The following is a 27,922-nucleotide window of genomic DNA, read 5'->3' on the forward strand; positions in this document are numbered from 1 at the left end:
CATTCTGGGATCTCACAAAATGGCCAATGATTCCTTCGTTGTCTTCAATGCTCCTCGTATGTTGAATAACATGCCCGAGATCCGTGGAGCAGAGTATGTGTCTTTTTTTCAAGCGGGTCTTGGAAACATTTTTCCCATGCTGATTTGTTTGTTTTTGTTGCTCACTCTTCATTTTGTGCTATGATTGGTAAATATTTGTTTACCAGGTCTACGTAGTTGAACAATGCTTAATTTGCATACATCCAAAATGGCCGCTTATGCAGGTGTTTTACATTAGTAGGTTACCAATGTATCAATCCGAATCCTATGACATTTTTTTAAAGTTTGAATGGGCTAGTAGTTCTCCCCAACCACAAAATCGAGTATTATTATAATTTTAACTCTGAGCTTTAAAGCATAAAACACTTTATAGCTTATTTGTTGGCATATATAATTTCCAAGCATGACAGGGTATCCACCTGTTTATTTATTGTATTGAATATCATAATTAAGGACGGTATAAGTTATGCAAAATGACAAATGAAGACCTGAGTGCAAGAAGACCGTAAGTCCACATGACCCCTCAACATGTATAAACTAAAGTTGCGTATAGTTTCGCATAGTTTGGTAATGTTTTATACATGTTCATGGGCCAAAACAAATCTTTCACAACCTTTCATGATGTTTTCACCCTGGAACATGTATTAAACATTATAAAACCCTAAGAAACTATACGTATCTTTAGTGTATACATGTTGAGGGGCCAAGTGGACTTACGGTCTTCTTGCGCTCAGGTCTTCAAATATCATATGTTAAGAAATTGTAATGAGAATGTAATATGCATTAAGATTGCATTATTAAGGTCCATAAGGAAATTGAAATCGAATATGACCTCAGGGTATAGCTATATACTTGTCATATACCTGTAAAATTTGAGCTGCTAACTGATTCAGAAAATGCAATTTTCATGACTATTCATATCGATTCCCATACATATTCATATATATCTATAAATATTCGAAATCCACATTTTAACTTTTCTGTATACTAAATGGATTTGACAGCCATGAAATATTTTTGACTAGCGGCTCACGAGGTAATACCGGTATATATAGCATTTGGCTTATATATTCCAGTTTCTAATATATTTTATCTTAAAATGTATGACAAAGAAAATATAGGTTAATAATTATTACTCATAGGTTTACTCATTCGGCAGCTTAACCAACAGTTATTTAATTGACGACGTAATAGGATGTTATACCTGGGCTTTCAGCACATTCCAGTAAAGACATCTCGACGTTGATTACATCACTTGAAGATATTCTTCTTTCTGTTTCTGTTTTATTAGTAGCTATAGCACCTTAAATCTGAATCTATATAACCTTCACCGAAACACTTGTATATTGCGATAATTCAGGATAACATGAATACCACGAAAGATTTTCAGAATATTCTAAAGGATTACAATGCAACGAAGGAGGTATTTTGAAATTTGGAATTAAATCAAAATACTAGACTTACTATTTTTAGCAATGCTATGTTGCGTATGATACCATCACACTTCATCAGACAACTGATGCTGGTTTGGTCATGTGACAGTCACTTTTATTGAGTGATGGTGATTCTACTCTATCCTAAATGCCGCTTTAATGCCTCGCCACAAAATGGCCCATGCCAAAACCCTAATTGGTGACTATGAATGTTCTAATTTTATATGCGATTTGGAAAGAGGATGACCTTAAGAATATTTTCTGAAAAAAGTTCACATTTGGTTTGTTCTTCAAGGTGATATTTGTTTATCATAAACTGTTATGATTTGTTTTTTGATAATTTTGATTCATCTGTTTTTTTACAGATATTTGAGAAACTCTTTGTAAATTATAACAATGGGATATGAAGATCATGAAAACTTTAAGGACAAATTAGTATTTATCAAATTTGATCCCGAAAGATTCCCGTTGATCTCCGCCTTAAAACTTGTGCAGTCACCTTCAGTTGCCTGATGCCTGATTATTAGTATTTTGATTCAATTCCAAATTTCATGTTATAATAACTGCATGGCTGAGAACATTCAGCAAGCAAGAGGGTATTACTTTTCTTCGAATCCACAATGAAATGTATAAAAACCGAAATTCTCAGAGATACAAAACAAATTGGATCATCGCGAGTTATTTTGTCACATTTAAAGGCATTCAACTGAGCCAGCCACAAGTCTGAAAGATGTTTTTGTTTCCAAATCTAATACCCTGAAATCAATAGAAATGTGATAACATTGGCTTGAGCTTTATATCTATTAGATTATGACCCATCCGAAATCGTGTTAGTGTTGACTTCATGAACGTTAACATTTTATATGACCACACCATTCAAACACAAAGTTCTAGGACAGCTACTTTACAAGCTAGAAACATTACATCCATATATAGCAGCTACCTTCGACTATATTTATAAATACGTATTTATAAATACGCACGTGACCCATGGGCACGGCACACCAAGACCAGCAAACGTGAATATGTAATATGTTATCTTAAACAATATCTTGAAAGTATTTGCCGACAGAAAAAAAATCACTAATATTATATTTATTAAAATGTTTATAATATAATCACAAAGTATATAGAACAAAATAGACAACTTTGCTGCACCGTAGTCTCGTGTTGTTTATCGCATTTGCATTCAAATATACAGGAAGACCACCCGCTATGTAGAAGATCACTTCGAGACTTACTGTCTACAAGCTGTTATGGCAGCGCGGGGTGGTCACGTGCGTATTTATAAATACGTATTTATAAATATAGTCGAAGCAAACGGAACAGGTAACTATCAGGATTATTCAGTTAAACTAACTTGTACCCTTTCCCTGAAATATGACATTGGTCATTTTTTTTTCCAAATCTCATTTTTGGGCATATTTGTAATGTTGTCAACAGAACAATTTTAACATAAAATCATATTTATTACTAGTGGCGTTCCTTTCACTTTACCCTGGTATTTCAGCAAAAAAATGGACATAAAACCTTCCCGGTATACCCGGAATATTCGTTGAACTAAGTTCCGTCGTACTGTATCATATGACCTCTTACAGTCAATGTGAATAGTGGTTTACGTATTCAGGAACTATGTTATCTCGATATTCTCAATTTAGATGTATCTATAACTTAAATATTCCTACTCATCATACTCATACACCTACTAATGCTCATCTTGATCTTACCATATCAATGTCAGACGAAGAGACACATGTGTTTTTGTATGATAAGATATTTCTCTAACTATCTTGGCTTAGTGTTTTTAAGACGCAGAAATAACAGTTGCGTCGTAATGTTTTATGATTGACTTTTGCATGTATCATGGTATAGAGCAATAAATGGAAATCCCATCATTTACTTTGAATTATGGTAACTAAAATTTTTACATTTATCAATCACCTTTTGTTCACAATGATCAATATTTGAAACATGATATTGATTACACAATGTGTTCCGAAGCCAGCTCATGCAGAACACGTGTATACTCGAAAATACCAATGAGAAAACAGCGAAATGATAACTGCAATAAGGCTTTTAAAAACTGGTATTATCTTTGAAACAGGCGAATATACCAAACATTATGTTCTGCTAAACCTATGTGATATTAATATTACCATGTTTGTTAAAGGTTTTGCAAGGTTATAAGGCAGTTAAAGCCAAGATAATAAAAAACACAAAATCAGGTGCTATTGACCTATCATTTAAGCGTATGAAAATACAGACATCTCGATCCGTGCCTAACCTAGAAACTAAAAACATTTTTCCTGGTGCATTCGTGTTTGAAATGCCCATGCTGTTTTTCAGAACAACATTTTCGTGATATTTTATTACATGATATTTCCCCCAAAAGTGAAATATTGCAGTTTGACAAATTTTCGAGTACCAATCCTCCGAAAAGTAGACCTATCATACCTTTTGGATGTTTCGTGTTTTTAGCGATACACGCAACATTGTTAAGAATGTACTGCCTGTAAAGTACGTTCGCCTTTGTAATTGAGAGAAAAACGAAACTTATAGCAAAGTGACACAGGTGTTTCCGAGTAATAAAGTAAAACACATCTGTTTTCCAAACGCAAAGCATTTATATCGCGTAACTTACCATTTTTTGTTTTCAAGGGGAACTTGATACTATAAATAGCGGAAAGTAACCTAGTATTAAGGATAGCAATAAATCTAATACCCTATAATCAATAGAAATGTGATAACATTGGCTTGAGCTTTATATCTATTAGATTATGACCCATCCGAAATCGTGTTAGTGTTGACTTTATATTTTTAAAGTCGCGTGACGAGCGTACATTTGCTGATCCTTGTGATGGTACGTTTTTGTGCGACAACGTAGAGCTCATCTTATAGGTCACATGTTATTTTCCTGTCGCTAGCAACTGGAGTAGAAGTTTAGGTTGAGACTGATTCTAGAAAGAGTTCTGCCAATCTTGTTTATTATATGATGTAACTTCAACGAGAAGTTCTTACTCAAATGGTAAACAGTGGTCAGTACGTACGCCGTCCAGCACTCGTATACCACTTCCAAATCATCAATAAATATTTGAACTTGCCGGATAGTTAAAAACTTATTTGACTATTTACGTAATGAGCATATATAGTTATGTGAGATTCAAATTAAAGGCTCACATGTACAACTGGACATCCACTCCGAAAATTTTAAACTCTCGATCATTTGGAAAATGCAAAATTCGAGCTCTGTCATGAACGTGTTCTACTGCGGTAAAAAAAATCTACGATTAGTTACATTTACGACCTTGTTTGACAATATATCTCACACCAAGGAATTTCGACATGGTGATAGCCCTGTGACAGAAGTGATTAAAATACTCTCTTAAGCATTTCATATGATGTGAATAATGTATGATACCAAAGCCTCAATTCTATAATTACTGACATCAACCTAATTTAGTCACGTTGGGCACTCGTAAAACCACATACGATTTTTACTGAAAAAGCACAACATCTTGTTAATATAATGGATGCCAGACTCCTGAGTGTAAAATGTTATACTCGTAGTCCCTAAGTCCCCATGACGGGTCTATGAACACCTGCTGATCTCCAGAGCTCTATTGTTAGTTCTCTCTTTAAATACCCTAGAACATTGTAGCAGAAGACGTGCATTTCTTTCTTCAAGGAAATAGGAGAACAAATTCGATTCTTATATGAGATTTTGATCGAAGAGAATATAGAAACAACATACCCTATATCTTCCTTATGAAAAGAGATTTTGTCTTTATTGTTTTCATTGGCTTGTTTTGTTCATAAATTAGCGGGTTGTAGCATTTTGAATGTCAATACAGGGTTATTTTCTTTGATATTAATATAAGATAATTATAGTTGAAACACAATTTCTGTTTCTTACTTGCATGCTTTGGCGAGACGCGTGCTACTATGTTATATTTAATTTTTGTTATAAGATATATAGTTTAAGGCTCAATTAACATAAATTAACTTCGAAACTAAACATATTTCACCTTTAAGGTTCAAAATTACAAACTTGTGCACAACGAGGGTTCAGAACCAGAAAGCCTTAACTCACTTTGACCAGCTCTCACAAAATGAGCATAATGTGGGCTCCCTGCTTTGGTTTTCACAAATCAATATTTCCTCCAAAATGTTTTTCGATTTCTATTGAATTTTGTCATGATTAATGGACTGTATTTTCTTTAGTGCCCTGGCGTCGACTTTGTGTTCAACCCTCGACATTATAATGTTAGCTTTTTTGGTCAAAAGAAAGAGGACAGAAAAAAGGACTTCCCGAAGGCATTCTATTTTCATATATTATGCTATATAGTTCCCCATTTAGATTGTATTGTATTAGAGTGTAGCGGCGGGAAGAAGAACCTTGATAAGGCCAGGTGAGCACACAACAGTAATGATATCCCTATAGCATTATGTTCAAAGCATTGAGCGACACACATTTTTTATTTAAGTGCTACGTTTCTCGTCTCTCCTTTACATTCTATAACATATATTTAATATCAGTTTTGTTTATTTTGGCAGGGAGCTCTTAATCGTGATTAAGTTAAGTTATAAAAAATGAGAAGGTATATTTTCCAGGCTACCCTTACAAGCTCGATATCATAAGACCAAAACTATTTCATGGCACCCAGAAGCTCATAGGTAGAATGACGACAATTTGCTGACAAACATGAGACGTCATTTCATGGCTTTGTTCTTTTATTCCACTTTGTTGAATCTCTTGTGGTATGGAGCCTTAACGTTAGATGTGAAGTGATCACGCTGCATTCCACTCTGTAGCGAATAGGAGAATATCGATGGCACATCAAGGCATTTATGGTCTTAATTGTATTCATTAATTTAAGAATTTGAAGAGAATAATTATGTACACAGCTTGCGATATCGCTACTTTGGATGCATTTGAAATCCATATGATGCTATTGATACACAAAATGAGGCCATGTCCATTCTGGTACATTCTCACAAAAAGGCCGATGATTCCTCTTTTGTCCTCAGTGTTCCTCGTATCTGGAATAATATACCCGAGATCCGTGGAGCAGATCGAGTATGTGTCTTTTTTTCAAGCGGGTCTTGGAAACAATTTTCCCATGATGATTTTTTGTTTTTTGTTGCTCTCTCTTCCATTTTGTGCTATGATTGTTTAATTTTTGTTTTTCATTTTAAATAGACTTTTTCTCTGTAGAGCGCTTAATAAATGTTCGTAGATAGATAGATAGATAGATAGATAGATAGATAGATAGATAGATAGATAGATAGATAGATAGATAGATAGATAGATAAAGTCAAACATGACTTTGTCAATTATCTTTGGATTTAGCAATCTTAGTGTAAGTACGTGGATTAGACATTGTTACCGCACGTGTCTCTTATCACGAAGAGTTGATTGAAATCTCAAAATACTACTCTTGAGAAAAATGGAAAAAAAAATAATTTTCATTTTTTTACTTAGGCAATTATTATTTTGATATGGCTAACCTATGTAGAGTGAGTAAATGGATTAGACAATGTTACTGCAGGTGTCTCCTATGATGAATAACGGATATATGCAAAGGTCTCAAATTTGTAAAAATATGATTAAAGCATGCGATATAAGGGTTTGGTTTCATATGAGTTTATTCCACAATGTAAACTTTTGGGAAAACAAAACATGTTTTTTTAATAATGGCAATTAAGGCGTGTATATATTTTTTGTGTATGTGGGTTAAGGTATCTATATGATAATTGGAACCAAACTAATGAGTCGCTTGCAATTCTGATTCTTCATTATTTTTTCATTATCTCTTTTATTAAAAAAAAAAAACATTACAACTTCGCTCAGTTCGCATTAAAACGATTTTACCCGTTCTCCATAATTTAATGTTTCGATTACAATTTTATTTACACTTTAATCAAAAAATTGAATTGAATTATGAAAAACTCAATTCCGATGGACGAATCCGGCTTTCAACCAAGCTCTTCTTATACAAGATTGATGTGGGAAATATATTGCGATTTTATATGTAACACATTGACACTATTCTAAAGTTACCAAGAGTTATCAAGTTGCAAACTTAAATGATTTATTTGACCTGGCCTAAATTGGTAAAAGCCAAGTAGGTTGTTGAGGCATTCATTTGCTTTAATGTAGTGCTTTGGAAATCAATTTCTTTTCTACTGTTTGAGTACAATTGACAGCACGACTTCTGATTTAGAGTGTCAGCGTAACTTTTTGATTATACGGAAGAGACTAAGTGCCATGCGGTTCAGTTTGTAACTAAGGTCCACAAGATCATTTACTTCTTACGTTCCTAACTTAGACATTTTGAAATAAAGAAAAGTAAAGATAAAAAAAATAAAGAAATAGTTAAGACAAACAGTATCTCTCTTCCTAACTTGACTTCAGGAACTCGGGCTCTCGTGATTTCTGGACATTAATTTAAAAAGTCATAATCTCGGTACCACGACGTTAAGTTAGGATCTCGTGATTACAAGATCCTGAATTTTTAACTTAAAGTCGGAAAGATATGAATTCGTGATCACGAGATCCTGAGTTCCTGCTTTAATTCGGGAAATCACAAATTCGTAATAAAAAGATTGCTGTTTGGTCCGAGGTCTGAGACTTGCATTAAAAATTGAGCAGATTTCATGAGTTCCCGATAACCTTGGTTGTCTGAATTATTCTGTTATTTTATATCTTTACAATTTCAAACTGGCTATATGAAGTCAGCAACACAAAAAAAATCATGATTTCAAGATCACGAGATCCAGACTTCCTGCATAATAAACTGAACTGCCCGATTCATTATAGATTTGGTAAAAAGCGCCACTGTAAGCAAGAGTGCACTTATATTACTACCATGTTCATCTGTGTTGGTAATCAAATAAATTAATAACACATAACGTTGCTCACCTGAAATATTTGGTTGTTTAGACTACAACCTACTTCAGCAGAATGATCCAGTTCATTGATCGATTTGATGAGTCTTGACATGTGGAGACAAAGCTGGATCGTAGACTCTTCAGAACTGGATCGTAAAGTTCGACAGAGAACCACGGTACTTCGAAAGAGGAGTCAAAGAGGCCATTCACATCCGGGCCAACCAGCGTTCTTTGATTAAGGACGGGTAACGCTACAATTTAGCATGAGTCGTCCAATCAATCAACGAACTGGATCATTCTGCTGAAGAAGGCTGTAGTCTTAACAACCGAACATTTCAGGTGAGCAACTATGTGTTATGAACAAAAGTTTAATTCTTCATTTATAAGACTGGACTTCATTTTGAATTAGCCTGTATAGCAAACAAAAAAGAAGGTTTCAACTATAGATGAGCTGCCTTTGAGCCATTCATATTCGATTCATAGATTTATTAATGATATAGCAAGATAAGGACTATACGTTCAAGTTGCTATCATTAAAAAAACAGGACCTATGCATATCTATGTCACTTTCTTCCTCTCTTTGCAACGATACTGGAAATGCTAGGCAGCGTAGAAAAGAATATAACACTAAACTTCGAAATTATTTGAGTTTCTAGATTCTTTTCGTGGTACATCTTGATTTGGGAAGCACTTATCTTCAAAATATTGGTTCGTGACTTCTTGGAACATTAATAAATCATATTTAGACTACCAAGCAATAGAACACCAAGACAAACAAAACTCGGTAAACATTTATTCAATCCAACCCTCTTCATAAAAGTAGGAAAGCACTCACGTTTTTATACTTTTATGACGGTCCATAAACCCTGAAGCTAGCTGCACTGTCCCAATATACTTCTATGTTCCAATTTACATTCACTCGTCATAACACACTGGGTAAATATTATTGAGTTATTCCTAAAAATATATGTTATAATTGCATATAATTTCCAATTCAACCAGTTCAAGCAGTAGTTGGCAAATGGGAACTCCGTCAGTATTTTAATACTAATTAAAAGTACTTTTTTTTTTTTATTATGTTCAGCTTTCTTTCCGTAAAGACGAGGTTATAAGAGTTGAGCACATCATGCAACAACATAATATGATATATTCAATAACCTAATGTCTTTAAAACCAACACTGAATAAAATGCATCATAACGCGCAAATACCCATCCAATCGTAAAGTCCCTAGAGTCAATACACGTAAATGAACTTTAAATATAAATAACCCATCAATGAAAACAAGTTGCTAAGAGTTGCTAAAGAAATTTAGTTTTCGTCTCCAGAGAGTCCCGCTGCACGAATCTGCCTTTGGTGTATTGAGTATAAAATCATCTTTAGACGATGTCGCCCTAAGGCAAATCATGCTGCATCATAATCACCTTCATCATACAATGTATTTATTGCTACGAGGCATAGTACAAGCTTTTGAATTAATTGGGTTGATTCCATCTTTTTTCATGTTGCATTTATGATAAAATACCTTATTTAACAACTTTACATTTGTGATCTAATACCACATTGTATATCCATGTGTCAACACTTTAATAAGTTGATTTTATTCAACTAGTTGTGCCAGTCTATATCCGCGAGAAGCTTCATCAATTGGTAAACCCACATTTCCTGTTGCAGAGTACCGTCTTAACCACCCAACACTATGGACCACAATGGCCTCATCCCAATGGCATTGTTCAATAACCTCAATTAAACACTCATAGTACAAAGTTTGACCTCAAGTTGCAGAGTATGAGTTTTTGTACCTACATTTTCTAAGGTCATTCAAATAATGTACAAATGTATTGGGGTTAAAGCACTATGTCCTGATAGATGAACATGTTGTGGATCCCAGTGCAATGATAAAGACGATACAGTCTTGTCAATGCTTTAAGACTAGGCCCAGAAACTAGATATATACTCTTCATTAGATGTGTTATTTTGAAGCAATGCTTATATAGGACTAGCTGTTGCCGCAGTTCCATCCCCACTCGATCTTTCTTGGAACAATAAACCCAATGGTTCATTATTTTACTTTTCAACTTTCTTTTCCAAATGTAAGGAAGTAAACGTTCAACAGCTATGATTTCGTTTTGACAGACAACATGCGTTTGTTTATGATGAAGAATTGTAAGTCAAACAAGGTAGGCCAATCAGAGTTAAAAATGTCTTATTAATTTGATACAACTGAAAGTTAAATATTAAATCAGATTACTTTATCCACTTTATTAACGTTGCCGAGTCCTCTAGCACGAAAAAAAAAGTGTTGTTGCTCCCCTTGTTTTTTTTCATAATGACCATCATAATAAATTATGCTATTGTGATATTCACAAAGTGAACACGCCCTTACAAACAAATTATTTGTACAAAAGTATAAAGGCACATGCATAAGTGATTTTCGTGGCTAAAAATTCATCGAACAAGTTCAAAATATGAAGTTTTAATCCCTTAGCATAATGTGGCTGAAGTCAACCGTATTTGGGGGAGAGGAGTTGGTGAAACCAACTTCAATCTTACCTATAAGTTACCTTCGATCGGCTAATGCACATTAAGGGGGTACTACACCCCTGTTGTAAATTTATGACTATTTTTGTATTTGTCTAAAAAAATAATAACACACTGTTAACAAAAGTTATGTATATTATTGGGGCAATGAATCCAATTACTACACTGGAATTTCAGTGACTCAAGACAAGCGGTTCAGTATATATGCGAGGTACATCTAGCGGTACCTTATTTCTTATCATAAATAACGAACCGCTTATCTTTGGTCACTGATATTCCAGTATAGTAATTGGATTCCTTGCCCCTATATTATAACTTTTGTTACCAGTGTGTTATTAGTTTTCGAGAAAAATTCAAAAATAGACACAAATCTATCGAGGGGTGTAGTACCCCCTTAAAACATGACAATGCATTAAGATTTCATGGGCATTTGGGCATAATTATTGTGTCTCTCGTTCTCCATCCGCTCTCCGTTTATACCTGAAACATTCACCGTAAAACAAGACACCAAACTTGGCAATACATGGTAATATATTGTTTAATATGCCAATGCATTAATATCGAATGTTATATTCATATTACATTACCGGGTGCACCAAGAAATCCATGGTATTATGCTGTAAACAGAGATGTGGAACATTTCAACTCAATTAATATGGCAATGCTTACTAGCTTAAATGGTATAACGGATGTGAAAGCACTAAATGCGTCAAACGTAGGCTGTAGTTTATTATTAGTTAATGATTTTTGACTAAATAAAACACATTTGAAACTAGTTTCCTTTACTATTAACAAGTTGTGGTTATTTTATAAGTGGTTCATATAAAACAGTTTTAGATTCCTCTTGTTAAAAAAACAAAAAAACAAACAAAAACAAAACAAACAAACAAACAAACAAAAAAAAGAACCAAAAACAAAACCAAAATAAAAGACCGGAAAACAAATCGACAGGTTAGTGAAAGAAAGTCGTAAGTGATTTTGTGGATATTGAGTCGTTAAGGATTTTAAAAAGTAAACTTTATTTGAATAATTGAAACTTTTATCAGCAATAAGTAAGTATACAAATTGGATTACAAACACTCTTCCTCTGCACAAGCAGATGCAACTTTCGTGCGCTAACCCCAGGAAATGTTAAATGTTTGACCCACAAAACATACGACCGGTCAATGTACATATGCCTTTTCGCTTCCTCAATATGGTGATTTTTTACCACCTGGAAAAACATGAACTAGTTTAAGAAAACCATACCGTATAGGACGCTGACTGTAAAATGAATTCAACCTTTGATATCCACAGATCAGGTTCTCCATTTTGCCTCAGTCTGTAATATATTAAAGCCATTATATATAACTAAGGCATGTTTTTTTATTACACGCTCTATTAAGGTGATGGTACAACACCATTCTGGTTTCATCAGGATCGTCCATAGTTCAACTCACTAGAAAATGGTTCTTTTTCAGTTCCAAAAACTGATACTCACTCAGAAATATTTCATTTCAGGAATCTTGATCACTCTGGTGTTTCTAGATGTTACTAGAACTGGTAACACTGTCTGGTCTCGATGACGTACAAACTAGACAAGATGTATGACAAGCTCATAAGTAAACTGCAACCAGGAAGTTTGAGATACATATATCTCATTTTGATAGCGCTAGTCAAACACCTTTTAAACCAATCAATAATGATATTGTTGAAGAGGGTAATAAGCTTTTACTCGTGTCTATAAAATAAATATGATTTGAAATGACCGCCAATGATGACTGTTTGATATTTATTGCCAGCAATGTGGGAAAAGAGACACATGTAGAACCGGAAGAGGTATACCATTTTGTTGAAGGATCAAAGTTCAACAAACCATAATCCCGCTTCTGGGTATCGTTTGAAGTAAAAAAAAATATACACCATTTTAAAGCTTATGATATATATTTTCTAAACACGAAATAAAACAAAATTGACCGGGCGGACTTTACGGCTCATTCGTGGTGTACGGTCACATATTACATATGCTTTCTATTAAATTATTAGAATTATGCGGATCGAATACACGGGAAGATCTCGGTATTTAATTGAAGCAGTAAAGCAAATATCGCCGTCAAGAATGTCCTGTGAGATGAATAATCATTCTTCTATCCAAATATTACAAGAGAAGGTATCACCGGCACGTCCTGTTGTAACCTTTATCATAATAACCATCCTCATAGCGAACCTTACACATCGTAAAAGAAACCCGACATAGATTGCTTCAACCGACTAGAGAAATAACGCATAAGAGGTGGACTTGCGTAAATTAAGTTTGGAAAGGGTCTGGATTTTTTAATTACAAGGCAAGGTGAAGAACCCAAGGAAAGAAAACTGCTTTACTCGTTTGTTGACATTTTTGCGGAATCTTTATCAAAGAAACTGTAGACCTTAGTTTCATTCGAAAACAATGTGTGTGTACTTAACTGTATTTATAGTCTTAGTTGTATCATATATTGTTAAACCCTTAAACTTATTTTTTTACATAATACAAGCGACAATGTTGAATTGACAACATAATTACCTCTTTTATCGAATGGTACAGTTCATTATCATCTATTAATATAAGCAATTAATGCTAACAATTTGACTTCTTTGACAGAAGTTGTTGTACCCAATACATTGAGATGACACAAGTCAAAATGACCCAACACAGGCTCGCTGTTACATAAGCTACGTTGATGTTGTTTCCGATCTTAAGACGCTGACTTAAAATCCACGTGTATGGATTTGGTTAAAGTTGACCAATTCAAAGCCTTGGACGACGTGGCAGGATAAACGTGCACACAAAATGACCCAACAGATTCACAGTTTACCTAAGCTAAGTTGATGTTGGCTCTGATCTTAAGACGCTGAATGAAAATGTAAATCTGTACCCGTCTTATAGTCTTATTGTCCTCAACTGGGCACGCCGGATTCTCGTTCCCAAATTGTATTCATGGAAAGTCACGGCAAGTAAACGCAAATGGTAAATATCTAGGCATATATATGGAAAAACAAGCAGAAACGACAAGGTGATAATTATGAGTGACTGCTTATACCTTATGGTAGGCCAGTAATGTGTTGCCGCCAAACTGGAGGTAAACAAATTTTGGCACACCATTTGTGGGCACGATTTTAATGGAACACATTATGAGCTATTTCAATGTTAAAAGAAGCAACTCTTTCATGCTCGCTGCTATTTTGGAACATTTAAAGTTTGAGAGACATGTGCCTCGAATCGGTGTTGCTGGGGAATGTGTTGCTGGGGAATTGGAGCAATATGGGCAAGGCGTTCGGTAGTTTACCCAGTCCTGGGTACATACTTATTGCACAGCAAAATTAAACCTTGTTAGACACTATACTATAACATTTGCCCCTCAGTACTTTGACGTTCCTCTATCATAATCAATCTTTAATGAGTTCTAAAAATGCGCTTGCATGGGCATATAAAGAGCATCAAAAAATGCTATAGGCATTTTACAGATACTTGTCATTTCTAGTGCAATTTTGTTCATGTCTTGGTCAGCGTTAATTTAATGCAAAAACGTTAATGTCCTTTTTTTCTTTATAATTAAAGGTCATGAGTCCTTAATGCCAACAATGTTCTACATTAGATGCTCAATAAAGCTTATTAAATCGTACTAGGGTTCCCAGACGTGAACTTCCTATCACGCTAAAAGGGCACAACTCACATTGGACGGAAGTGTACGTTAGATGAATCCTGAATTTTAAATCGGCAGCCCATAACCCAATAACCCAATAACCCAAACCCCCTAAAATTGATGTAGATATTATACAAGTCAATGGTAGCTGATGAGAACAATCTGTATCCATTATCTCGAACATAACCAATACGTCAGGGTATGGGGAGTAAGTGACAAACAATGTGCATTATTTCACACTCATTGATAAATCACTGCAGTTGTTAATAAGGAAACAGTTAAAATATGTGTGTGTGTTTAATTTACACACAACCTGTATACATACAAGAACAAAACAGAAAACACTATACGAAAAACAAATGTTTAAACGTGAGCAAGTTGCAAAATATCTATCCTGTTTTTCAAGCACTAATAATGTTTGATATTTTGAATCTAATTATTTGGTTAGTTTATTTACCAGCACCGGATGCAACTCCATTTCCCCTAAAGGGACAAATGCCAGACTATTTTGTCGTCTACTAGGACTAATTAGAAAAGTAAATTTAATGAAACTGATAGATTCTGATATTGTCTTCAGTATACTTAATTCAATAATTAGAAGACTGGGTTACAACAATATTGAATTACCGATAAATGGGACACGGAACTACTGATCAGATAATTGATTACACTATAATGTTTGCCATACTCATTGTGGTGAGCATTGGTGAGTGTAGGGGAATGTGACTCTTTTTTGGCTGCTGCATAGTGTATATTTACGTTTAGTGGTGTGGGGCGTTCGTGCTTGTTTCGTAAATCTAGCCTCGTACAATCTCTTAATTCCCCTCGAAGCTAAAAGCAAATATCGCAGGAAACCGCTCCTGTGAGAGGAAGTATTTTGCTCCAAACTGTTACAAAGAAGGTCCGTTTTAACCTAATAACCTTTTGACCATTATAGTTCACCATAGCGGACTTAACACATCCTGAATGCGACCCGGCAATACCCGTCTTCAACCGTGCAGAGAAATAACGAATAACAGGAAGGTTGTGTAAGTTTTAGGAGAATTAAAGCCGGGTGGCAAGCCTTTGGAATATATAGCACCATCATGAATTGCAATCTCCCAAAATGCCTTAAAAGAGAAGAATCATGGACACTAACGTCAAAAATGACAGGAAAACTGACAGCAGCCCAGCACGACATGGGAAGGGAAGAAGCACATTAAACCACCACCTACAAGGACAGAAAAAAACAAAACAAAACAAAAAAAACCAAAACGGACCAGGGAGCAGACCCAAGTTCAAGACATCTTGGAAACAATTAAAAGCAGAAACTGGACCTGTATATAAGCCGCAGATAAGACAATTGTTGGAGCTCAACACTCACACATTGGACACCTTATGGGAGGAAGCGAAACAGAGGACGCCAACGGAAGCGAGGTGCAACATTATTGGGGAGAGGTGAACTGATACCAACAAGCACAAAACAGAAGCGCAATGCTGATCGAGGCCTGCAGTGGATTGATAATGACTGAAAAAGTAACTATGGAACAGAAATTGTAGTACACAGTACACTAAAAGCGCAATCTATGAATGTAAACACAAATAGGGATTCAAAAACTGTGTCCTGATGAATGAGCATATTATTTTGAGATCTTAGTTTATGTTTAAGTTTATCAATTCTAAACTTTGGACTACGTGACAGAATAAACGTGCACACAAAATGAGCCAAAATATCATCCCCAATGGCAACGTTCGATGACCTTCATTTTAATCATTTATTTTGACCTCAAGTGAAAGAATATAAGCGTTACCAACACATTCAGAAGCCAATGTCGTTTTATAATACATTGGGATTAAAGAAATGGGCCGTGACAGAATTTTACATAATATTATATATTAGCAAACTTGTTGTAGTGTTGTTTTAAATAGGTTACACATTTTTATATTCGTATGAATTTGACAAACATGAGCTGACATTATTATAGATTTTAACGAATTATACAATTGATGTAAGAAGTATATCTGATTTGCATTTTGGTAATCATTGACATTCATGATGCAATTTTGTATTGTGCTGATCTGAACTCATAAAGATAGAATTATGGAATTATACAATTCCATCACATAACGTACAATACATAAGATTTATTCAATAACCGGAAGCATTCTGTTATCACCAGTTTGATATTTTCATACCGACTAAGCATTTAATCTCGAAAATAAAATTTTGATTTACAATATATTCTTGTACGTGTTATTAGTAAATCATAATTGAAGAACTGCATTATTGATGTGTTCCTTACGTGTCTGGTTTTTGACGATTATGCGCTAGTTTTAAACACAAAATTTACGTTATCCATGAATGAGCAATGTTAGTTGAAAAGGGGATTTACAATAATGAAACACGCATAAACAAGTCCAATCTCCCTTTATAACAATAGAGGCCAAAAGGCTCAAAGCGACTGAGACAATGCCTGTTAAATACCCCTTTGTTGGCAGAGCATAGCCAGCTTTTTGGAGGGTTGGGACAAATTTATTTTTTAATCGGGGACATCACATTTTGACCCGGTATTCTAACAGTTAAATAATATGTTGAACAAATTTAGGGTGGAGTGAAAAAACAAAAAAATTAGATATGATTTTTGTGTAGTGATAAAAACTTGCTTAGACATGAAATAAGTAACATGGCAAAAAATTGGACAATTTGAAGTATGTCCTCAGGTGGAACAATTCACCTGAAAAATGGGGTTTATCTGACCGAAATTACCCAAATTTATGCATCGCGGCACGAAGGTGCATGTTGAGATGTTAATATTATCATAAGTACACCCCCTAGAACTACGAAAATTGGTATATATGGCTACCTGACACTGCAGATTCCAAAGCTGTAATCACAGACAGTGTAGCTTGTACAAATTTTAAATGATTAAGTGACCGAAAATGGATGAAAACCCTGTCTGGACCATTATTGGGGTGGTTCGTGGCACGAAAACGCATGTTGAGATGTTAATATTTTAATAAGTACATCCCCTAGAACTATGAAATTTGGAATGGCTACCTGACACTGCTAAATTCAAAGCTGTAATCATAGATAGTACGTGTAGCTTGTACCAATTTTGAATGATAAGTGTCCGAAAATGGTTGTGATGGTACAGCCGTCAATACGGGAACACGAGGTGGCATAATTAGATTACTCGAAGTGACCCTACATAGACCACTACAGTGTTTCGTATGCCAGCTCCATGCCAACGAGTTACCGTTGAGACATCTGTGCCAACACCTCGATGGGCCTACCACCGCTCCACGAGTCACTTCCGAATTGTGAGAAGCTACCATGTGGATTTTGCACCGCTAAATTGTGTTCTACCGCCAGGTATCAATCCTGACGATTTAAGTACTGACCAAAAGTACTTGTTTGACATGTGTAGTACTGCTGTTAGTACCGGTGTCTGTCCAGTTGATCTTTCACTTCGCAATCCTGGGCTTATAAATCATTCCAGATGGTTCATCATCATCATCATCATCAGTCGGCTGCGGAGCAGGCGACTACAAGCTTTCTCCAACTATTGCGATCTTGGGCAAGCGAAACAATTTTGTTTGGGTGCTGGACATACTGTAAGTACAGTGTGCGCGGCCGACCCGGTTTCCTCTTCCTATGTGGTTGAATATAAAGGACATATTCTTTCAGAGGCTCGTCCGTTTCAAGACGCCGCATATGGCCGCGAAATTTGAGTTGATGAATCTTGACTCTGGCAACCAGTGGAGTGGTGTTGGTCAGATTCATTTGGAATCCGATCCACACGCTTGATGTTTAACATGACTCTGTAGCAAGATGTTGCAAAGGCAGCGATCTTGTTTTCCATGTCCTTGGTGATTACCCATGACTCACACCCATACAGAAAGACAGTAACACAAGTTGTCTCAAACAGCTTGATTTTTTATTCGATTGGCAGGGATGGGCTTCTCAAAAGACGTTCCAGTCTCCATAAAGCTGCCCAGACTAGTGCTTTTCTTCTTTTTAGGTCTTCAGCACTATAGAGTCCATCTTGGAACCCAAATCCAGATGGTTAACAATGGCTAATCGTATATTACGTTTGTATGTTGCAACAATAAACCCATCGGATGAACTCAAGGCGCTCGTTTCCTTCATCGTAACGGTCTATGCCCCCATGTGGTTTGAAATTAAGAATGCTCCGTCGTGTAAGGACGGTGCTCGACATGTCTACAGTGCAATCCAGAACTCACAGACGAGCTGAAGAAAGTTGTCGATCCTGTAATTCAACGCAACGCTTTCTAATTTAGCCATCCATAAAACTTACTGTTAACAATGCTCACCACTGATGAAAGACCAGCTATACGCGAGTTAGCCATGCGACGTATCATTTAAACAAGAAAACAGCCAAATACCAATACAGTGAGATCATTCAGTGTGCCAGTGCTCAACTTTGAAGGTACCACATATATAGAGATGATCGATTGGCAGGACGCCAATCACAGAACCCCCCAGTAACATTAGATATTGACGACGACTCGCTGTTAACCATGATCCGGGAAGACGAGACTCCGAGAGTGGAATTCACTCGTTATCCATGCCACAACCAGGCGGTTGAAAGACATATCAAACTAGTTACAGAAGAAGCTGCATCTGTAATCCCGAAAGTCGGGACGGATACATTCGTGCTCGCTTGCAATCAAGATCAAAAATGCAGAAATTTGACACTAAATCCCAACAGCGTCAGTAGATATGAACATGAAATGGTTATTTTAGTTATACATGTTACTATACTACAGACTAGTTGATGTTGTAAACATAAAATAATTATGTTTTACTATTTTCTAATGTCAAAAAGAATATTCTACTATTTGCAGTACTTGACCCACATCCTCATCCCAATAATATATGGTCCAGGCAGTGTTTCTGTGTTTTCATCCATTTTCGGACACTACTCATTTACAATTGGTATATGCTTCACTGTTTGTGATTACATTTGTGGAATTATCAATGTGAGGTAGCCATATATACCAAATTGCATAGGTCTATGGGGCGTACTTATGAATATAATAGCATTTCAACATGCGCTTTCGAACCACCCCAATAATGGTCCAGGCAGGGTTTTCATCCATTTTCGGACACTTGTCATTTAAAATTGGTACAATCTACACTGTCTAAGACTACAGCTTTGGAATTAGCAGAGTCAGGTAGCCACATATACCAAATTTCATAGTTCTAGGGGGTGTACTTATGAAAATATTAACATCTCAACATGCACCTTCGTGCTACGATGCTTTAATTTGGGTAATTTCGGTCAGATAATCCCCATTTTTCAGGTGAATTGTTCCACCTGAGGACATACTTCAAATTGTCCAATTTTTTGCCAGGTTACTTATTTCATGTCTAAGCAAGTTTTTATCACTACACAAAAATCATATCTAAGTTTTTTGTTCTTTCACTCCGCCCCATTGAACATGTGTAGAACAGTTGATGCAGAGTCTAAAAGTGGCAAGGCGGAGCTATAAAGTTTATAAGATTTATAAAACAGTCCGGTTTGTGAACTATATAGAAACTTAAACTCTTGTATAACAGAACAGTTTAGAAAGAAGACACTTAAAATTAACCCTTAAAATTGTACACGGGTCTCCATACATACTTATACTCGTATCTTTGAAAACAAGAATAGAGCTTCAAAACTAAACTGTAATGTAAGTGATGTAGTTAAAGGCATTTTGAGAAGCGTTCTTGGCCTGACATCTCTCCGCAGGTGCTCAATTAACTTTACTGCTAGATTCATTGTGGTAATGTATGCGCTCATGAGCTAGTAACGTGACACTACAATGAGTGTGGAAATTATGTCACCACTCTTATAGGTTACGATCGCATATATCCTGGTCTTTAATCTTTATTGTGATTGAAGTACGATGGAAATATAACGTTTATCACGATTTTACCATTGATTGAAGTAATGTAAGTTATAAGCAGCATAGGTTAGACACCATCATACCGGTTCCGAGATTTTTGATACATAGGTTGTCCTTGAGCGACAGCTTTCTTTCATGGTTTTCTATCCTAAGGTCTGTAGCTTCCAGGTCAGTATGTCGACATATGAGCGTATGACAAGGCAGGTCTTCCAGGATTCATTTTGCCTGTTTGGTGTCCAGTGAAATAGTCTGGATACCAGCTCTTCACTTCGTGAACAGAACAGACTCTCCAATTGTAGAAAGTTATACGATGTTGAGCTACGGATTTCTGTGAGCGTACTCTCTGCCCTCCCATATTTTAATATGTTTTGCTGATTCACTTCGTCAGGCCTCAATGTACTTGAAGTTCTGCACCTCGACAAGCTCTCCCCCGCCATTGTTTTCTTTGCTGGTAGGTGTACTGCATGATCTTAATAGTTTTGGTTCTATTGGTGTGTAATCCAAACGTTTCCACGGAGACTCGACTCAAGCAAGTTTTGAGCTCATTGAATTTCACAAGAGAGGATACAGGGGCTTATATTTCAAGACCAAATGGTAAATTTTCAAAATTTTAAAGTCTTCATTCATGCTTTATCTAGGCTCGACTTGATCCCAGTATTCTGCCCATTAATAGAGTTGTTTGTTATGCACATGCAGTAGAGTTATTTCACGTGACTCTAGTAAGCAACCAATTTCAATATTTGGACGAGCTTGTTGTAAACACCTTCATATATTGCATTGTGTATGCCTTCATTCTTATTGACCCATCCAAGTATCCAAGATCTCTATCTCGATATCTGCTAGGATTTTCGTCAAGAGAATTGGTGCCAGACGCTCATAGCACTACTACAACAAAAGGATACGTGGATGAAACGGATCTGACATCGCTTTAGACATCACAACGTAATAACATACAGGATTAATGTAGTGGAAAATAAAGGTATACATGCAGTTACAACACGGTTATAGAACTAAGCATTTCCTCTCGACGGGATTATCTGGTGTAAATATCAAAGACGTAGTTCACAAGGTAAACAATTTAACGTTCGCACCTACATCGGGTAGGAATCGGGTGAGAGGTTTGTAAGTTATAAGAAGGTAACGGTGTGGGTGGCAGAAAGTCATTTACAATCACCATACATATCTCGGGTACCTGTTACAAATAAAAGCAATAAGAATTTAAAGAATCTTACCCTTAACTCAGTTGTATCGGTATTGACTTTAAACAAGATGAAGCCAGGTGAAACATTTTTACGATTGTTACAAAATGCTTGCACAATTTGCTGTAGGTTGGGTTACATTCACATTCAGAGTCATGGTTGTTTGATGTATATAGAATTGGCTTCATTATTAAGAAAATGCAAACTATAGGTGGCGCTATTTATCAAAAATCGTATTTCTTAATTTGCAAGGGGTAGGTAATCAATACTGCCATTAAAACAGATGGAGGTGTAACAAGCAAAAAAAACGAAATAAAAGGATTTTTGTATTAAAAGCTTGACAGAGTAATGTCCAGTAACTAAATAGCGCCACCAATCTTGTCATAAATGGATTCATTTTATCTCCGAAAAAGCATTAAAAAATGCTGTGAAAGTGATTAATATTGTAAATAAGGGGAAATTAAAGTTGAAAATGACTCGGAAGCATCTGTATACATTAGCATGATACCGCTTTTAGCTGTTAAAGCCTAAAATTGGGTTGTACATGATATTTTGCTTGAAAAACTAATAAATGATCACATCAAACAACCGTGGAGTCTAGCGGTCTGACATCCGGGCACGTAGCCCTCTGTGAACACAGCTTTGGGGGCGTAAATTCAATGATAATACCTGAATATGTACCAACATTCTGTCATGCGGTCAACAAGTCCTACTACCTTCGAGGTTCAGTTAAGGTTAATGTCATTTGTTTTTTTTGCAAAATGAGTTGTCAATAAGTAGCCATAGTTCGTTTAATGGTGAATTCGAGCGTCTTAGTGTTCTAGATTTAGATCCGAGGGCGATGGCAGTACCAATCCACGTCATTAAATTATGTTCTATAGTCATCGAATACCATATTTAAACAAAAAAGCCTAAAGGAAAGATGCTGATGGACATATCGAGATTTATAAGAGAAAAAAAACACATATCAACAGTAAAACATTAACACAATAACACGAAAATTTCCGTCAGTAAGTTGCATTTGTTCAAAATTAACGCCGATGTTACCGTCTCTTTTCTGAATTGCAATTAGAAGTATCTACGTACCTTTGGCCATAGAAAGTGACGGTTTATTCAGGTTCATATTTACTAGGTTTCAAAGATACTTGCTACAAACTGACACAAATAGAGCAGTATGCCATATCCATTGGTTTAAGTAGTATCTGGCTTCTATATCTATGTTACCGAACACCAATATTGATTGAACACGGACAAGTGTAACAGGAGTTGCTTGCATTCCGTACAAACCGAAAGATCATTAAATGAATAGAACATATCGGAATGAGGTGCAGACGTCGTGTTATGTAACACAGTTGCGCGAGTGGTATTGAGCTATAACATGAATAAGAAGATTCAAACCTCCATAAGTGAATAACAAAGTATTGTATATTGATTTTGAAGGTCAGTAATCTTTTCATATAGGGTAGAAAAAAATAAAGATCAAAATAAAGATTTAAATATTGAAACAAAGAAAGCAGTACAAAAAGAGATAAAAACCAGAAGTTTTTTAACCTGACTGGTGAGGGAAAATAAAAGTTTGAGGCGTAAGCAAATATTGCCACCCCCTGTATTTAATATCTCGTTTCAAATTTGTTTAGAACCTATTAGTTTAAACAAATCCGACGTTGTTTAGTTCACCGCTACACATGCTCAACATAGTTAGCAAAAAGTGAATAGCGTTTCTTCCTTTTATAGTCGTTGCTAAGGAAATATACTTTGCACGCTTTTAAATTAATATCCCCCAAGGTTATAGAGATAAAATATAGGTATCAGCATGATTAGAGGTCCCTGGACCCGGGTGTATGATATGTTTATATCCACTTGTAATGAGACACTCATTAAGAAACGGGCCGTTCACTATAGGAGCCATGCAAGAGAACAATACCAACATTGTAAAGTTCTTTCAATACTCACTTGTTGTACCTAAAGAGCAACAAGTTTCATCTAGAATGATAGCACCGTATAACCAAAGCGTGTCATGAAACTAGATTTCATGTGAAAATAACACGAGCTGTTTTGACGTGTGACCATATTTTTATTCATATCGTGTTTAAAAATCAAATCGGGAAAAAATACATCAGTGAACATCGGTTATCTGTCAATCGTAATATTGGGTAAAAGTATTATACAATAATGAAATGTTTCAAGTATCATATTATAAGAACGAAAGGGCAAATAACGGCTGATTTTATTGGTCAAAATGTAAACCTTCATTGACAGCAATCTAGATAAAATTTCAGCCTGTGTGTCTAGACTATGACGAAAGACGATACACGTGCTATTCTAGCAGCACAACACGGAAAGGGAAAGCTATTTAATATTTTGTTAGATTATTTTGCGTTCAGTGAACCTCAAATCAATTATTTCATTTACCTTAAAATACGAAGAATATCACGTTTTAAGCGTACAACTTAACAGAATAAATGTTAGAATTGCCGGAATTAATAGTGAATTTGAAGAATTGTAGTTGCGCATAGTCAATTAAAATCAACGCAACATGAAAATCACATGTTTGACCAGAGTAATTTACAGTCATAGTCTTCCAAATGGCCAATCAGGCATGGACACCATTCCTATGTATGCAGATATATGCTCTCCTGAACATGGTATTCACACCAAGTGTTATCAAAGTACTAGGTCTGCCCTGACTGAGGATACCATCTTGTGCAATTCTGCGTATCTGGAGGTCTGCATGAGAACTTATGAAAACCTTTGATTACAGATAGCCCTACAAGAATAAAATCCAGAGATGTAAGATCTTAGGCCATTCTCTTTGTACTTCAAAGCAATCACACGATTGCCAAACAATTATGTAAGGCGTTCTGTTGACTAAGATATCAACTAAAGCATTTTGGTTAAATATATTATACTTTTAGTCTGATGGCATCTGTTCACTAATTTAAATACACCCTGTACATTTATTGTTATTTTGTTGCAAATATGCATTGACCATAACAATGCACCTTTTATTCGAGTTATTCCAGTTCCTTTAAGCAATAAAAAACAAAGAGACAATATTAGAAAAAATATGATGCTAGGAGCCATAACGAAAACTCACAAGAAGCTAGCCAAAGTTTAAAATACCTTTATATTTATATGGTGTTTGAATAGTATCACAAACAACCTAAAATAAAATAATGAAGCGCTATTATGGAGCGCTATATGTTATTGGCATACAGCTGGATAAACCGTGCGAGAATGGGAGGAGATTTAAAATATTTCCAAAGTGGATTCGATATATCTAAATGAAGCCATTGCCATGGAAACAACACAAATTTGTTTTGACATATTACGGTTAAATCAAAGGTGCTTAGGTTAGATAACTGTCAAATAAAATGAAGGTACGTGGGTTAAAAGCAGACACATGAACTCAACTAACACCTGCGGATATGGTGTTTTTGCAACATCCAAGAGTAATATTGAAAACCAAACCGTATTGCAAGACTGTCTGCTGCAACCATGAAAGTATTGAATCAAAATTACAGAATCCGTGTTCAAATGAGACAGAGTATCTTATACAGTTGTCAGGGATTAACTGCACTCGAATTAACATGAATTGACTGAAGTTTACATGAATTGTCTATGCTTGTGTGATTTATTTTTCACTTTGTTGTCGCTTAAATACGTCTTTGCAGTTGCACATCTTGAGGTGGATTTTGGTCTGTCTTTCGTCGATTATTCGATGTACTGCAACTTTTAACTTTACGAATCTCTCGACAAATCACAATCGCAAATTTCATACACGCTATAGATAGCGAGAACCAATAAGAGCAAACGTTATAGAAAATGCCTTCAGTGTATTATGAGTATAATGCACTGGCGCATTATAAGAATAAGAACGAGAACGAACGAGGACGAACAAAAAAATAAATAAAAAGGATAATAATAGGACAAATTTAACTGTCAGTGACGTCATGGACTTACTAGAGTTCATCTTAACAACTACCTACTTCACATTCAGAGGGGTGATCTAGCGACAAAGATTCGGCGCAGCAATGGGTAGTCCGGTTAGCGCGATAATCGTTAACCTTTTCGTAGAGTGGTTGGAGAAGAAGGCCATCGCCTAGAATGTAAACCCCGGCTATGGCATCGTTACGTCGACGATGTTCTGGAGATTATTAAGAAAGGCACTACAGAACAACTGACGGAGCACATGAACACCGTTGACACCACAGGTAACATAAAGTTTACCTTTGAGGAAGAGTGCGAGGGCAAGATCCCTTTCTTAGATCCGCTGATTGTGAGAAAGGAAGATGGAACAGTAAAGCTCTTGGTCTACAGAAAGAAAACTCATACGGATCAATACTTAAAGTTCGATTCACAACACCCACTTCATCAAAAGATCGGCGTCATAAGGACATTGCTCGACAGAATGAATTCCATCGTGACGGAAGACAAGGATAAGGAGGTAGAAGAGAGTAGAATCAGAAAGGCAGTCACCAATTGCGGTTATCCAAAGTGGGCGTTTGATAAGGCAAAACAACAGGTAGAAGGTAAAGTGGAAGTGAAGAAGAACAAAGAGCAAAAGAACACCACTCAGGAGACAGAAACTAAGGGCATGGTGGTAATCCCATACGTGGAAGGTTTGTCGGAAAAACTACAGAGAATATTTCGCAAACACAAAATATCCGTCGCAATGAAACCCGATAATACACTTAAAAGACTATTAGTTCACCCAAAGGACAAGGTCGACATCATCAAGACTAGTGGGGTCGTCTACGAGATTGGTTGCAAAGGGTGCGACAAGTTATACATTGGCGAGACAGGCCGTCCTTTCGGAGTAAGGCTAAAGGAACACCAGAAAGATGCGGAAAAAGTTGCAAACAGAAAATACACCAGAAAAAACAGAACAATGTCAATCTCAAAACAAAACAAATCCGCGATAACTGAGCACATCGCAATCGAGAACCATGTTATCAATTCGTCGGTCGCAACACATAGTGGCGTACGTGAAGGACAAAATATGTTTCCGATCAAAACTTTTTTGAAGGATATGGTACTAGTAACGGAGTCAATACTCCTCCACGGTCATCTCTCAGTGGCCCGATTCGATTTGTAATTGAAGTTTAAGGTCCAAACTATTAAACTGTATCTTTAATAGTTAACAAGGAATAAATATTATAGGATAATAGCTAGCTCTAAACCTATACGCCACTATGTGAAACGGAAAATTTTGAAAATCACTCTACGCCACTATGTGTTGCGACCGACGAATTGGGATGAGCCTAAGTTACTAGAGAAAGACGGAAACCAACAAACTAGACTTATCAGAGAAACAATTTGGGTTAGAAGGCGGGGAGGGGGGAACAGTCAGCAGGGACATCGGGAGTTACTCTCTAGACCATGTATACGATCCACTAATAAGAACTAAGCCACCGAGGGACGCGGAAAATCGCCGGAAGCAGCGGTCAATCCCGCGGGATAAGTGGATCCCAATGGTCATTCTGAAGAAGCCATCAGCCAAGCTGGCGAAAGTCTAAAACTAGTGAGTATTTTTGGATTTGTCAATCATAAAATCTAATCAAGTTTAATTTTTACAATCCTACAAATGCATCTATTTCATGAGAATAAAGAGGATAGAAAAATTAAGAAGAAAAAGGTGAGACAACGACAAGAAGATCAAGAAAAGGACTATCTAATGCAAGTAATAAAAAAGAACAAAAAAACACACATTAAACAAAACCTATTTCTCCGTAACATAACATGCCAAGTACTTCCAAATTTGTTTCAGCAATAATAGAGGTTATCCGTGTTCTATAAGCTGCGTATCATATCAGCGACTACTATACCTTGTTTAGGACTTTCAAAAGAAGTTTAAAAAAAAAGACTGTTCAAAATAGTACGCCAAAGTCATGCAGGTAACTCCGAGGTCGTGCATTGAATTGGTTTGAATGCGGAATACTAGGGGAACCATCGCCTTTAGTTAGAAGTCACACATTAGTAAAGTGGATAACCTCTATTAGTATGAAAACTCTGCACTCTAATATGAATGATAATCTGATAATTATAAACTATACCATTATGTTTTATGATAAATATCAGTTAGCGCCCAGAACTAGGAAAAAGTATGCACGAAGGGAATGATATTCTTTAAACCAAATATTTCTTTTTAAGCTGTGTACAAAGCCATTTATAAGCGGAAATATATATCACTAAACACACTCTTAAATCACACATATTGCTTGGCCTTATACTTGTAGACAGCCGAAGAAATGCAAGGTTAA

General features: G+C 36.0%; 1 protein-coding gene across 1 annotated transcript; it reads left to right on the plus strand.

The window, feature by feature from the left end:
- Positions 1-19: 19 nt before the first annotated feature.
- LOC140143981 (uncharacterized) lies at positions 20-27,922 on the plus strand. Its single transcript, XM_072165812.1, has 3 exons — positions 20-93; positions 25,737-26,478; positions 27,899-27,922. The coding sequence occupies exons 1-3, from the start codon at positions 20-22 to the stop codon at positions 27,920-27,922; spliced, it is 840 nt and encodes a 279-aa protein (XP_072021913.1).

The sequence above is a fragment of the Amphiura filiformis genome, unplaced genomic scaffold (genome assembly GCF_039555335.1).
Source record: "Amphiura filiformis unplaced genomic scaffold, Afil_fr2py scaffold_35, whole genome shotgun sequence".
NCBI classification, from domain to species: domain Eukaryota; kingdom Metazoa; phylum Echinodermata; class Ophiuroidea; order Amphilepidida; family Amphiuridae; genus Amphiura; species Amphiura filiformis.

Bases quoted from the DNA above. Each gene is read 5' to 3' on its own strand.
- LOC140143981 (XM_072165812.1), top strand. From the start codon at position 20: ATGGCCAATGATTCCTTCGTTGTCTTCAATGCTCCTCGTATGTTGAAT. The intron at 94-25,736 runs GTATGTGTCTTT...ACCTTTTCGTAG, and splicing joins CCCGAGATCCGTGGAGCAGA to AGTGGTTGGAGAAGAAGGCC. The intron at 26,479-27,898 runs GTAAGGCTAAAG...TTATACTTGTAG, and splicing joins AGACAGGCCGTCCTTTCGGA to ACAGCCGAAGAAATGCAAGG.